At 40.5% G+C, this 15,090-nt stretch overlaps 1 protein-coding gene across 4 annotated transcripts in view; it reads left to right on the forward strand.

Moving 5' to 3' along the window:
- Window positions 1-15,090, forward strand: part of spag9b (sperm associated antigen 9b) — a 37,579-nt gene that overhangs the window by 13,848 nt on the left and 8,641 nt on the right. The window contains exons 1-11 of one of the 4 annotated variants that reach the window (XM_019362086.2): window positions 2,376-2,979; window positions 5,311-5,458; window positions 8,832-9,270; window positions 9,379-9,472; window positions 9,883-10,007; window positions 10,526-10,583; window positions 11,599-11,751; window positions 11,859-11,916; window positions 12,048-12,178; window positions 12,301-12,357; window positions 13,828-14,007. In XM_019362086.2, coding sequence (XP_019217631.1) covers window positions 2,810-2,979; window positions 5,311-5,458; window positions 8,832-9,270; window positions 9,379-9,472; window positions 9,883-10,007; window positions 10,526-10,583; window positions 11,599-11,751; window positions 11,859-11,916; window positions 12,048-12,178; window positions 12,301-12,357; window positions 13,828-14,007 — 1,613 coding nt within the window. In that variant the 5' untranslated portion in view covers window positions 2,376-2,809. Of the gene's footprint in view, window positions 1-2,375; window positions 2,980-5,310; window positions 5,459-8,831; window positions 9,271-9,378; window positions 9,473-9,882; window positions 10,008-10,525; window positions 10,584-11,598; window positions 11,752-11,858; window positions 11,917-12,047; window positions 12,179-12,300; window positions 12,359-13,825; window positions 14,008-15,090 lie in introns of those variants that run through there. The other 3 variants (XM_025909587.1, XM_013273164.3, XM_019362085.2) reach the window with 3 other exon arrangements.

The raw sequence follows: 15,090 nt of genomic DNA on the forward strand, positions 1-15,090 counted from the left end.
TTTACCATTTATAACAAGGTGATGCTGATGAAATTGTGATTTTAAAAATTTTCTATAAAATCTATTTTAAAAAGTAACAGTATTACGACACAGCAGCACTGTTGCAAACGAGATAAGAAATGAATGAGATTAGTTAATATTGGTGAACATGAGCAGTGAAATAGCAGGTAACTATTTTAATGCTGAGTGTGTTCTCGGTGCTGCTGTTTATTTCTCAGGTGAAAGGTGTACATGAGAGTTCTGACACTTTACTGTTTTTAATGTATCCAGTTTATAGGTTACAGTCGCACAGCCCATTAAAGACGTGGAAATGTAAAATCTATTTTATTTATTGGACAAGTATTGTGTGTGTGTGTGTGTGTGTGTGTGTGTGTGTGTGTGTGTGTGTGTGTGTGTGTGTGTGTGTGTGTGTGCTGTTATTCCAGTGATGTAAAAGAAACTTGGAACCAAGTACAACAACGTTTATATTTTCTGCATCATCATCTCAAACAGTGGGACTGCACAGTTTGTGCTGCTGTAACTTTACAGCTTCATGTTAGTAAGGTCCAGATTAACAATTTGCACATTTAAGATGATTTTTTTTTTTTTTTACCCAGCAGGGAGTCTTCATTGCACTTAAAACATCCTGTAAACATGGTGAGTCCATGCTGTTAACTGTTAAGTTAAAACATTTACCACCAGGGTAGACAGTCCAATTTCTGTGATAATTTATCCCGCTACTGAATTGGAAGCTATCCCTGCCTCCCTAAAAGCTTTATCATTATCATCCTCAAATAAGTGCAAACTTTAGCCTTTAGTCCTTCTGTGAATTTGGCATTCATGCTATCAGACGTGGTACAATCAACTTTGACAAGTATTTGGTTTGTCCAGATATTTCCTCAGATTATACGCGTCTCCATAACCAGCTTTGGATCTTGATCTACAAACATCTGCGTCAAAATTTGAAAAGTATAGCCATACAAGTTGAAACACTACTTTCGACTTGCCATTGTGGAAGGTGGAGTGCTAAATTATACGCCAAGGCTAACAAGCTTGGTAGACATCCATAAACTGCATGGAGGCATTATAAAGACAGGAATAGGACTCAAATGATGGTAACATATGACTGGGGTACTCTGTGAAGTCAAAAGCTTTTATTACCGCAGTAGACTGGTTTAAGGTTAAATAGCTGCACCACAACTTTTTATTCAGTGTGGTTTATAATGTATCTGCTTACAGTGTAAATGCAGTATGCTTTTTTTTTTTTTTTTTTTTAATTATTATTATTTTCCGAGGTCAGTCTAAGCACAAGTGATCCAAAAGCTGTACTTCCAGTTTTTTTCCTCTTTTCTTGACTTTGTATTGTATGTTATTTATAACGTCATACAGATATTACTGTGCTCATCATTAAGAGTACAGGGGAAGTTGTCAAATGACAGCCTCACTTGTACCCTTAATGATGAGATTCGACACCTCAATGTATATCAATAAAAACTTGGTTTGATGACCATTTGAATAGAATTTTTCAAGGGTAGCTGCATAGGCAGAGGCTGCTCATTTCACAAAAGAGCCTCAAGGGTTACAGCTAGTAGCTTTTCAAGAGGTAAACGGTTAATGTGGCCAGCTTGGGCACACAGCTCTGGCTCAGAAGCCCCACCCACCTCCTGTTCAAACTTTCTCTTTACAAAGGGCAGCCAATCAGAAAGCAGTTGGCTTAAAGTGAAGGGGCATAAATATAATAAGGATTATTATGAAGAGCTAATAACACAAAGTTACTCTATCGGAGTCCAGGACTTAAAATATAGAGCTGAAAATGAGCAGAATAAGATGCCTACAACATCAGCATGGATCATGTTAGCCTTGTGACATTAGCATTTAGCTCAACCTAACATGGCTGTGGTCAAATAATTTAACATAGAACACGTTCCAGGCACAGATGCATTTGCTACACTGAGCTTACATATATAATCTAAATGTAGTAATCTAATTTTATTATAACTTGAACTTTGGACTCAAACCCGGGCCACGGCTTTCTGGCCACACAGCCTGTAGTCACCTGAGCACCCACTGAGCTAAACTGATGGCCCCAATTTTTTTTTTTTTCACCCAGCATTTTTTACTTTTGACGAAATTTAACATTAGATACCTGATGAATTCAGTGAATGCAGTTTCTCACTCACACAGACACACACACACACTCGCACGCAGATGCACGCACTCTCACACACATGCGCGTGCTTGTTTTGATCAGTCTCCTCATTTTGCAGCCAGTAAGCTGCAGCCTGAGAAGAGGCATATGGAACGAGCTGCCTCAGCATCCAAAAGGGAGAGGGAGATGGAGAGAGAGACAGAGAGGGAGGGGTGGTAGTGGGTGCTATTGCACCGAGAGAGGGAAAGCGTCAGAGTGTTCTAGACTGCACAGTGGCTGCTGTGTGGCATCTCGGCAGAGGATAGGAAGAGGAAAGGAGCAAGAAAAACAATCACCTTCCAGAGGAGTACAGTGAAACGAGAGCTGAAGCTACCAGTCTCTCTCTGCTCCGGATCATCAGCCGCTCTGCTCTAATCTCTCACTGGTGCTGAAGCCACCAGGATTACTGTTGTTGTGATTGTTGCTGACACATTGCTGCGCTTCTGACCTGCTCCCACTGTCTCTCGGTGCCTCAGCACTGAGCTGCAGAGCCCACAGCTCTGCACTCATTGGGGACTTTGACCTAGGAGGATACAACATCTTTGACTTCTGCCGTAGATGTACCCACAGTAGTAACACCCAAAACCGCAGAGTGCGGTTACCTGTCTCCGGCGAGGCGAGGGGCCATGATTTGGGGGGGCCATGAGCCCCGGGTGTATGCTGCTGTTTGTTTTTGGCTTTGTAGGGGGAGCGGTGGTCATCAATTCTGCTGTGCTGGTCTCTCTATCAGTGCTGCTTCTGGTTCACTACTCTGTTTCTACCGGAGGCTTACCTGCCCTGCCTTCCTTACCCTCCCTACCCAGACCCAGCAGGTACAAAAATATGTTTGTTTGTGTTATGTGAGTGCGTAGTTGTGTGAAATCAGTAATTGCAGCTACAGAGTCTTTTTGAAACCTTGCAGCGTTGCTGCCATGTGGGTGTGTTTGTCTGACACTATCAGACTGCACTCTAAAAGTAGGTCAAAAGAGAGAGGGGGATGTGAGTGGCATGAGTCATATCTTGACTAAATTACCTTTCCCGATTTCACCTTTGAAATTGGTGGTTTTGGTGGGTGTTTACCACCTGATAATAACCATCTTTTGAAAGTAAAACTTGTGCTGGTAGCTTAACATATGAATATATAATATATTTTTCTCACTGTTCAGTTACAAAAAACAAAAACTAGTGCTGCTCACCATCAGTGGGCCTGCATGTGACTGCTGTGTCTATTGTTTTTTTTTTGGGGGGGGCTGCTTTTCATCGCTGCTTGCCGGCTGCTTTATTCCCCATGGCAGCCATTGTTCTCTTCACTCTACAACAGTTTGTTTTTTTTATAGTCGGTCACTGTAGTGTGAAAAGCTGCTGGTGTGTATTGCAGTGGAGAAGGCTGTGTTACAGTTGTTGTCAAAGTTTATGTACATCACTTCCAGGCAGCTGAGCTGCCAGAGTTTATTTATTGAAGCTGAAGATGATTTCTTTCTAAGCTGTACATTAATAACACAGATCACAAAATGCACCTTTTCTCTGCTAGAGGCTGGTAAAGTTGGTTTTGTGTGACTTGCCTGAGCCTAGTAGTTGGGAGCTAATTGAGTTTATGAGGCAACAAGTTATTTTTCTCCTCCCACCACTTCAGTGCCAAGGGAGTCATTGCTACAACACCTCTCTGTGAAATCCCCACTCAGTTTTGTCACACACTTTGTGTTGTTTTGTCTAACTGATTACATCATGATGATCTGCTTTCACTGCACTGGAAAATGTCCATTTATTTAGCAAGATCAAATTAAATGGAGGATTTTTTGGGGGTATAACAGTAACTGTTTAACAAAACAGAACAAAAAGGATTCAATTCAGTAAGATCCATGGTTTGTATAGTATCACATAAACTACACTCATTAATGTACACTTCCTGCATTTTTCTGTGGTTCCTTTTTAATTAAGACCTCCTCTGCTGCAAAATAAATGTAATCTTTAGCTCTGCTAGCAGTGTGACTACAATATCTCAGCAACTAATGGATTAAACATTATAAAATTTGGTATAGATATTCATGGAGCTTATCAAATTCAGTCATGATGAACTTACTAAGCCATTTCAAGGTGGATTTGCACAAAGCGTAAAATCCTCAGTGGATCTATCATACAGACCTTGTCAGTCACTTGCCGAAGGGAATAATATTCTTGGGATAAGTTGTTAACTTTAGTGATACCTTAACTTTTTTCTTTATGAGTACTATAATCAGGTCAGAATTTTAATTAATGCTGTAGTTTGAGACCAACTACTAAAAAATAATTATTAGCTTACAACTTGTGATTGCCAAGACATACGTGTGCATGGATAATTCTTTGCCATGGGAAGGACCAATGGCCTTTCTGTAGAGCTTGGAAGTATATTTGTAACTACAGGTGTTGCTGTTGTGGTCAGTAGAACGAATGCAGGCTTAAAACACTTTACTTTTCAAACTCGGAACATGTTTTTTATACAGTCTGTGGGAGTGACCCACAGTACCCATGTGGCTGCTAATGTCAGTCTTTGTGGCTTTGTTTTTAAAGCCTCACATTCTGAGCAGCCAGACTAAAACGTAGGCCCGGAGTTTTATTGTTCTGATAATGCGGCACTATTGTCTGTGTGCAAAGGTTAAACCTTTGAAAATTAAAATGATTAATATGGGCATAGCTAAAGATTTAGTCAGAGACCAGCTCACATAAGTCTCTGAGGACTGAGGACTGCACCTTGATGTGCTATGATGGCACTGTAGGTATGCTGCAGCAATTAATTTCCAGTAAACTTTCCAGTAAATAAAGGGTTTTCATTTTCTATTATGTCATTGACCTTTATGTCTAAATTTTTGTATATTTAGTATTTAGAACAAATAAAAACTGCTGGTATTTGAAAAATATGTCTTATTCCTTTTTAAATTTATTTATTTTTTATTCTGAACATCTTTTATACCTTTTATGTATTGAAGGAAATTATTCATTTGCATCTTGTTTCAGTGTTTTAATGAAAGGTTTTGGATGATTTTCACACTTTGAGTTGGGATTTTTAACGTTGGAATGGCTAATTATAAAACATTAGCGGACCAGTCCCTTAGAAAATCGTTCACTCCTTCCAAACTTGTTCTCATCACTTTTGAGTTATCCCTCTTTCTGCATCTCTCCGTCTCCAGGAAGGAGCGTCCAGTCTCCATGGGGCTGTTCCAACTTCCTGCAGCTGATGGCATGACCCCTGACCTCCACAGAGAACCCGTGGACACCCCATCTGAACCATGGAGATTCAACAACCTTAGCCATCCACGGTCTAACACCAGCCTCAAGGTATGCCGTAGGCAGGTCACGGTTTGCACTGTTAATTCATTCCGAAGAAAGACTTCTCTCCATATCAACAGTTCCAAAGTGTAAAGTTAGCAAGCTTCCCACGGATCAGACCGATGACATCATCTCGTGTTCGCTTAAGAGTTTGTGAAACCAAATCGAAAGCATCCAGTGCCAGCAGAAACACCAAAGAAAGAATACATTTCCATCCAGAGAGAAAGGGTTGTTCAGTGTGTCCAGAATTTTTAACAGCGCGTGTGAGTGTGTGTGTGTGAGGGAGAGAGAGAGATGGGGTGGCGCGGAGCCCAGGAAACAGGGAAAGTGGTACCATTCGGGGGCCTGCCTTTAACCTCAGGGGAGGGTAGAAAGGACAGTGTGTCTTCACATTGTTGCTGTTGGTAACCATGCTTCCAGCAAAGCTCCATCATGAATATTAATGAGCATCTAATAAGTATTCATCTGTAGTTATTACACTAGTACTGGGTCAAAAGGACATTTTAAGAGTGCAAAAGTGAAATAACGTTCAGTTACCAAAGTTTTGCAATGGTGGTATATCCCAGTGTATCTTTTTTTTTTCAACTTGGCTTTTACACAATGACACAGTTTTACACTTCACTCTTAGTCCAGCTGCACAGCAGCGCCTTTGTGTTTTGCCCTCTTAGTTGACATTTTCAGAAGATTTAGAGTTAATGATCCCATTCCCCTGCCACGTTCAGCAGCTTGTGTGTGTGTTTATGTGCAGATGTTTTTTTGGAAGCTTAGGGAAGAGCCACAGTCAACAGTTGAGCACTGTTCTCCCCCAATTGGCTGTACAGTGTAACTATAGCAACAATGGAGTGACGCCATTGTGCAGACGAGTAAAATGAAAGGAAATACTCCCACCAGTGCAGAGGGAGGAAAATAGGTGAACTCGGAGAGGGAAGAGGGAATATGTTAGAGGAAACTGTAGCATGGATATAATTTCATTCTCTAATACTGTCTGCAGATGCATCTTTATCCCCTTTGTTTGTCAAGATGACGGAGGGATCTGGATGATGGTGTTATTGTCCTGATTGATTCTTTTGCATCAGCACTGTCCTATTTATGGGATAGAGGTCTCCGGCATTAGAGGATCAAAACAATTGAGGCTTAGAAAATCAAAGTGCCTCTGCTAAGTGCTCGTGAACTTTAGAGTACGAACGTAATACTCAAAAGTTTTGATTTGATTGACTTTTATAGAGAGCCTTCGGCAAAGAGGTGACCTTTACTGCTAAAGGAAGCCTTGAACAGGACTCACTGCTATGTTTGATAAGTTCAGGCCTTTCCCACACTTTTCCTGTTGTTGGCTCTTGAGCTTTTCATCTGCCTTAGAGTGGTTCCACATTAGCGTGGCCACTATGTAGCAGTAAAACTATATTGTGTGTTTAGTGAATAATTTATTTCTAATATTTCTCAGCTTGAAGAACTGTTTTCTCCAGTCACAGTGGAAGGTGAAAGTTCACCACAGAATGTTCCCAATATGGATGTTGATCAGGACCAGGTAGAAACTATGGCCTGTGCATCGACCAGGCTAATGTAGTTCTGTGCTCTGTGTCTTAGGTGGTTTGCAGGTCTTGCTCTGTGAGTGTGTGTTTTAATATTTGCTCATGCTAACACACTAAAAATACCTTAAGTCCCAGTGATAATGCACGATGCTTGCCTAGCAACAGAGTGTTTTAGCAGTATCAGAAGGGGAAGTGGCTCTTTGCCCCTTTTAGTAAAAGAACTAGAAGAAATTATTCAGGTTTAATGACATTTTAAAAGATTTGTGAAGTTGAGCTGTTTGGGGCCTGCATCCCAGATTGAGGGAAACTTGTAGTTCTTAAACCTGTTGAAATTCGGGATGATTCTCAAAGGGCAATGAGGCAAAACTGACTCTGCACCAGACCTGTAACAGTGCACCACTCTGAGGATCCTAGAAAACTGATCAAGAAGCTGGTTATCAAGTGATCCAGTTAACTAACAGATAACGACATGCGACATCCACTGAACTTGGAACGATGTCCTGTATAGACTTTTAGTAATTAGAGCAGCAAAAAATGCCTTATAACGATGTGGAATATAAAGTGTAAAGTGAGGTTAGACAAGTAACTGAAAATCAGTCAAAAGCGACATTTCTTATATTGGAATAATCCTGCCTATGTCACATATATAATTCTGTCAATGCCCACCCTGCCCCCTTTAAACCAGTACTGAGTGTGTTATCACATGACTTTGCCCTGCCCTCTGTGTGACTTGGAAAACTCGAGCGCAGAGTTGACTGGATAACTCGAGCAGCTTGTGCCAAAATAAAAATGCTTTTTCTGTCATTGAGACACATTTTTGGTTTTTAGTAAAGATGACATCAAACAAGATGATGAAAACTGCAGGATGGAGTAGTTTCAACAACACTTGGAGCACAGTCATAATACAGAAGAAAAATAGTTTGGTGTATTTACAACACAAGGCTAGTGAAGTATATGTACAGTGGAGAAATAATTTATTTGCTGTCCTGCTGAATTTGTAAGTATGTTCACTTAAAGTAATCAACAGTCTGTTTTTTTTTTTTGTTTTTTTTATGGTAATTTCATTTTAATAGAGAGAGAGAGAGAGAGAACATGAACCACAAATAGAAAACAAACAAACCCAAATATCAAATTACACAAGTCATAAAATGATTTGCATGTCATTAAGTGAAATAATTATGTAATCCCAAAGCAAAACATGACAGTACTTGGTGGAGAAATCCTTTTTGGCGTGCACTTTAAACAGTAAGACATTTCTTATAGTTGGTCACCAGGTTTTCACACATCTCCTGAACCAGTTTGGCCCACTCGCCTTTACAGAAACTCTTTAAATCTGCTGCTTGGCGACTCAAAGCTTCAGCTCCGTCCACAGATTTTTACGGCAGGATTGAGGTCTGGAGATTGGCTAGGCCACTCCTTGATCTTACTCTGCTTCTTCTTTAGACACTCATTTGATGCCTTGTTCTTCTCTGATATTGTAATATTTTAGCTTTAATTTAATAAAGGGTTTGTTTAGCATGTTGCATTCTGGGTTGGGTTTTGTCGTGTATCCGTGTGTTTAGCTGCATGGTAAAATGTTCCCATTTTAACATAGTTGACACATAATATTCTATTTGAATGGAGGAAATGTAGATTCTCCTTTCTGATGATGTAATCGTTGAACTACAATTGAATGATAGTCTTTTTTGGTTAACTTTGCTTGGCTTTGTTATGAATGCGGTGAGGTGCACATAACCTACTTTTTACAATTGATAAGGAGTGAATTTTAAAGTTTTAAAGACTTCCTGAGGCTCATAGTTTTATTTTTTGCTACCTTGTATCTTCTGATTGCCGTTATCCTCCTTCACCTTAAGGATGAACTGTCCCAACTAAACTGTGGGAGTTCCAAGTCCAACACACAAACCAACCAGGGAAGCGTCTCCAAAAACGGAACACCTGTGTCTTTACAAGATGGAGGGTCCAAATCCACCACTCCCTCGCTGGGGGATGCCTCTAAATCAAACACCCCCACATCTAACTACAGCAATAATTCTCAGTCCACCACACCACTGTCTCCTTTTCATGGTGGTTCCACTGGCATGAGTCCCATGTCTAGTCTTGGGAGAGGGTCTGCTTCTGATGTTGCCATGGAGTCTGTGGACACCCCCTTACAGGACCAGGAAAGTTCAGATGGCCTCAACAAAAACCTGGACTGGAGCAGTGGAAAGCCAGAGAGCAATAAGAACGTAGCAGCGGTGCAGAAAGGACAGCAGAAGGGTCCAGAGTCTGATACTACACCTCTTAAAGAGGATGGTCAGTACTTCTCTTATCACAGGTTCTCTGTTGCGGTAACATGACTGCACTCCCTTGTAATTGTTCTCAGTTAAGACTGTGCCAGTATTAAGTCTGTGCTGGTTATAGATGGAGCAGATAGCCTGGAGAAATCTGAGGTGCAGGCTATCATAGAGTCCACCCCTGAGCTGGACATGGACCTCGCTGGCTGCAGAGGAACAAGGTACAGCAGTAATCTGGGAGCATAACCAATAATTATGTTTATCAATAAATAATATGAAGTTTAAAAAAAATATATATATATATATATATTCATCAGTTTATCTGTGAGCTTTTACATAACTATTAAAAATATATATATATATATATATATATATATATATATATATATATATATATATATATATATATTCATCAGTTTATCTGTGAGCTTTTACATAACTATTAAAAATATATATATATATATATAAAATTACACTCATGTTCATCATATTCATTATAACCTCACTAATGAGCCTCACCTTATCAGTCCTCTTTATTGCTGATAAAAGTATTAAAGTATTGCAAAATCACGCATTCCTCTTCATGATAATCCTTTTCTCCCTTTCCTCTGTGTCCCACCTGTCCATTCAGCACACCAACTAAAGGTGGCGTAGAGAATCTAGCATTCGACCGCAACACCGACTCTCTGTTTGAGGAGCTGTCGTCTGCAGGAAATGACCTCATAGGAGATGTGGATGAAGGAGCTGACCTGCTGGGTAAGAAGTCTTACTCTGTCAAGAGTAACAATGTAACCTCAGTCTTTAATTTTACAACCAGTTTTACCCTCTTCTCGTATTCTCTGAATTGTCTTTTCTTTGGCTGTCGGGCATTATCATCTATACAGATGAGTTTTCTGGTGTGTGTCAGTGAATTTCTCACTCTATTAACTAGCTCATCCATTTGTGTGTATAGTGTGTCCCTTCTGTGACGTTTGTTTCCTGGATATCCAGAGTAAATTATCGTGCCGCTGCTGTGCTGTGAAGAGCCGTGATGTTATAAATTAGGCGTGTTAAAACGAGAGCACTTAACCTACTTGCAGAGTCTCATAAAACGCTTTCTTATTCCCCTTTGCATGACTCTCAGACTACAACTTTTTAGGTAAGACTGAGAGTGTTAATGTGTAGGACAGACATAAATGTGTAAGAACTTAAAAATACTAAACAATATAGAATAAAAAATAGGTGTCAGTAAGATTTTGATATTTTGATTTAATATCATCTCTGATCATTTACAGGTATGGGGCGAGAAGTTGAACACCTTATCCATGAGAACACCCAGCTGCTAGAGACCAAGTGAGTAATCACTGTAACTACTGAAGAGCCGCCTATCATCTCAGTGTACAAGCAAAGAGCCAACAAACTGACAGGCTGCAGTTACCAAGCAGTACAATTTGGTGTTAGGCTGCAAGCACCTGAAAATTTTTGGAGGTGAGCTGTTCAAGGTGTGCCAATTTAAGACTCAAGTATTTTATTTCAGTAGTGACCAATGCAGACTATTAAGAGCAGCAAAAATAAGTGTATCCTAGAGTGCTGCAAACCTGCAGAATCACTAATGAACCTACAACAGTACAGTTATAATACAGTCTGAGGACTCAATTACAGCCCACAGTTTGGACCTTTTGTACTCACAGCTTCAGACTCCAGTGAGTACAGACATGTCATAAACTGACACTGTGCCTCGCTAGTTAAAGCCAGATCAGTATTATTTATTTATTTATTTATTTATTTATTTATTTCTAAAGGCATAAGAGGGTCTTATGTTGTCACAAGCTGTTAATAAATCTGTGGTCCAATATGTCATAGTGTCTCCTGGTGCAGATGAATTAGTGGTCATGCAGAGAGAGCGTGTTCGCTGTCCGCCTGTCTGTCTGCATTGAGTTATAGTTTCAGTGGTCTGTGGGCCTCTCTTGCTCGTGTTATTGTTGATCCGTGAGCCACCTGCAAAAAAGAGCGGAGTTGTAACATACAAAGCGCTGAAGTGAAACGACACAGAGGAACAGCTGAAAGTGTTAAAAACAATGAAAATCGTTCTCTGCAGCCACTGTCTCTGCTTTTCATGCTTTAGTTTTTTATCTTTGAAGTACGTGTTTCTTCCGTTCCCAGTGAACCTTTAAAATAACCTGCTGGGCTTTTTTTTTTTTCCGCTCTATTTGATAGACTTTTACCACGGAGTTAAAATTTGTCAGTTTATGGATAAATGAATATAGAACTAACCAATATTGAGGAACAGAGTAATAGTGCCCCCTTGTGTTTAAAATTGATATTACAGCAGATTGTGTGTTTTTTCTGCATATTTATTACTTTTCAGAAATGCTTTGAATGTGGTGAAGAATGACCTGATATCTCGTGTGGATGAGCTGTCGTGTGAGAAGGAGGTATTGCAAGGAGAGCTGAATGCTGTCACTCACGCCAAGACCAAACTGGAGGAAAAAAACAAAGAATTAGAAGAAGAACTTAAAAAGTGAGTCGGCTTCAGAACACAATGTATAAATGAATTGCCCACCAGTCGAGGATCTGCATTTTTACAGTTGTGACAGACTGAGTTTGTACTTTGTTACTCTGTCGCAGAGTTCGAGCAGAGCTGGACGAAGCCAAACAGAAGGTCAAGAATGAAAATGAGGATGATGTGAGTCCTTGGTGCTTGTTATTTCTGTTTGTTGCATTCGTATACAAGTCTGAGCAGCATAAAATGTCGAGGTATTTGACTTGCTATAAGTATGGGTTATCTTTAAGTAAAGATTGGTCTCCTGCCTGCAGAGTGATGTGCCTACAGCACAGAGGAAGCGCTTCACTAGAGTGGAGATGGCCAGAGTGCTGATGGAGAGGAACCAGTATAAGGAGAGACTCATGGAGCTGCAGGAGGCCGTCAGATGGACGGAGATGATCCGGTAACATGATCATCTGAGTCCATATATAAATGTTCTTCTGCACGCAGAGCTGAAGTAAAATATATGCTAAGACAGGAAGTTTGTTAGAAATTGTTAGAATTTTTTCTTTTTTTTTCTTTCAGGGCTTCAAAGGAGAACCCAACTCTTCCAGAGAAAAAGAAGTCCAGCCTCTGGCAGTTGTAAGCTCAAGTGTTTATGTTTTTTAACTTGAGGACTTAAACCACAACTACCATGATTGCTCATATTTATTGCTCTTCTTCTGTATTCCATGTTTGAATGGTTTCTCCAGGATGTAGGTAAATCTGCCATGATAAACATAACTGACCTTTGAAGCTCTCATCTTATAACAAACCCCTAACAGAGGAGAGCAATCCAGAGAGCAGTGCCTCTGATTACAGTTCTCAGACCGGTCGTAGATTCTTGATTATGTTTTAAAACAAGTTGTAAAACTCAACCTCAGAGAAGCTTCTGAGGCAGCTGTTGTTCTCCTTTGTTAGAGTCCATAAGGACTGAGTTTGGTTTGAGGCTGGGCACTATTTGAAGCAGTTCTTTGGGACTGGAATAACTGCACTTATAAAACCATAAAACCGTATCTGACAAATGTGCATCTCTGCCTTTTTCCTGTTTGTCCCTCTATTCTGCCTGATGTCGTGATGTCTGTGTGCAGGAGGTGTGTTGGGAGGGTTGGTGTAGAGTGGGGAGGGAACTCAGAAATATGGGTGGAGTGTATTGGTTGAAACAGTTAAAGATATAATAGGTTTAATAGAATCCAACACCACATTTTTTAAAAAAACTTAAAGTAGCTTTGCATGTTTCACAGTTGAAAGCGATTCTTATTTATCTGGTACTGTGCCTCTGTGCAGCACCTCAATTAATCCACTGTGTGTAACGAGCGGTTTTAGCTCCCTTTTCCCTCCATTTAAGCCAGCTTTCTCCTGATTGGCTGTCCCTTACAGACAAAAGATATAAATAGAAGTTGGAGCTGGTGTGCTCACAGTGGGCAGTTTTCCAGAGATGACCATATTAGGGTTATCCAGTCTATCTGCCAAAAGTCCAAAAGTAGAAAAAAAAACGTCTGAAAGGAAGAATTTAGAGCAGTGTGAGGCCTCAGCTTTGGCCTCAGAGGATTTGCTTGCACATACAGTAATTGTATATATCATACATATATACACTAAGGAAAAGCATAATTGGTCCACTTTAATTGACAAATATTTTCTTATATTATTAAAAAATTGGTAAACATCTATCACTATGTAGATAGATAAAAAACTTGTATGCTTACTGTAGAGGAATTGTGGGAATGTGAAGTTGTTTTTGGTCAGGCCTGTTCTGCTCTGTGTTGACTAACCTCCTAGTCGGTGCTCAGTATTAACCCCGCACTCCCTGCTCTCCAGCATTCTGAATTTACAGGTGCTCTGATGCTTTTCTGTTTAGAAGACAAATTAATTCCCTGGTCTGAATGAAAGCTAGCATGGTGTGTTGGCATTGGGAGAGGAACCTTTTTTATTCTTAAATGTTAAACCCTACCTGTGTTGCTGGAGCTACTGCTTGTGTCCGCCCCTCTATATGTTTGTCTGTGTGCTTTTTTTCCACTCCCCCCCCCCCCCCCCCCCCTTTCCGTTTCCACTTCCCCGCCCTTACACCTCCAGTTTCAGCCGTTTGTTCAGCTCGTCGGGTGGAGGAGCCAAGAAGCCGGCAGCGGAGGCCCCAGTAAACGTCAAGTACAACGCACCCACCTCTCAGATTCAGCCGTCCGTCAAGAAGAAGAGCAGCACTCTGCAGCAGCTGCCCAGTGACAAGAGTAAAGCCTTTGACTTCCTCAATGAGGAGTAAGTCAGAAGACACACACACTGTTAGGCTACGTTCACACTGCAGGTGTTAATGCTCAATTCCGATTTTTTGATCAAATCTGATTTTTTTTGTCTGGTTGTTCACAGTACAAATAAAATGTGACAGCAAACGCGCTCTAGTGTGAACCGTTCACGGCCCTCAAAGCAGCCGCAATGCGCAAAAGAAGACGTCTCACATAACGCACTCTGTTTAGACCCAGAGCAAACAGTATTGTTTGACTGATGGCCCTTAATATAAAGACTTGTTTCGGAGTTTACGTTTTGCAATTTTGCTTTAAGTTATAAACTTATTTTGTTATTTACATATGGGCTAATAATTATCCTTGTTGCTGTTTTAGAGAGGAGCGGTGCTTCAAAGGATAGTTGCAGATTTCTGTCAGAATCTGCAGATTATACAGTACAAATAAAATGTTCACGTTTCTCCAACGTTGTCTTCCCAGCAGTTTCACCAACATCTACACGGATGGCCAGGAAGCATTCACGATGTCTTCTCCGGCGCTGATAATTGGCTTCTGTCTTGTGTCAGTGACCTAATGCGACATGACCATTCAAACAGCAGTCGCTTTCTAAAACATCAGATATGTATCGGATTCAGTACCACATACGAAAGTGACCTGGGTTGGATTTGAAAATATCAGATTTGTGCTGTTCAAACTGTCATACCATGATCGGATATGGGTCGCATAGGGTCAGAAAAGTCGGATGTGATGCGCTTTCGCCTGCAGTGTGAACGTAGCCTTAGTTTGCAGGTTTGTTGTGAGAAGCGGATGCCCTGACCTGTAGTCACCTTTCTTTAGTCAGCCATAAACTGTGTAGAGGAGCTGAGGTGGTAGTATAGTGGCTACTGAAATGAAAGAAAGCAAATCTTCAGATGAAGAGAAAAAAAAGAAAAATAATCAACGAAAAATGGTGTTTTTTTTGGGTTTTTTTAGCTTTGTCATCTATGACTTCAATTTCTCTTAACTTTTCTTGTCCGCTGTCTCTGAACTTCATTCTGTGGCTGTGACCATATGTAGCAGGGGAAGAGGAGCAAAGCACAGAGCAAAGTAAAGAGATGGGGAA

Source organism: Oreochromis niloticus, linkage group LG8 (genome assembly GCF_001858045.2).
Source record: "Oreochromis niloticus isolate F11D_XX linkage group LG8, O_niloticus_UMD_NMBU, whole genome shotgun sequence".
NCBI classification, from domain to species: domain Eukaryota; kingdom Metazoa; phylum Chordata; class Actinopteri; order Cichliformes; family Cichlidae; genus Oreochromis; species Oreochromis niloticus.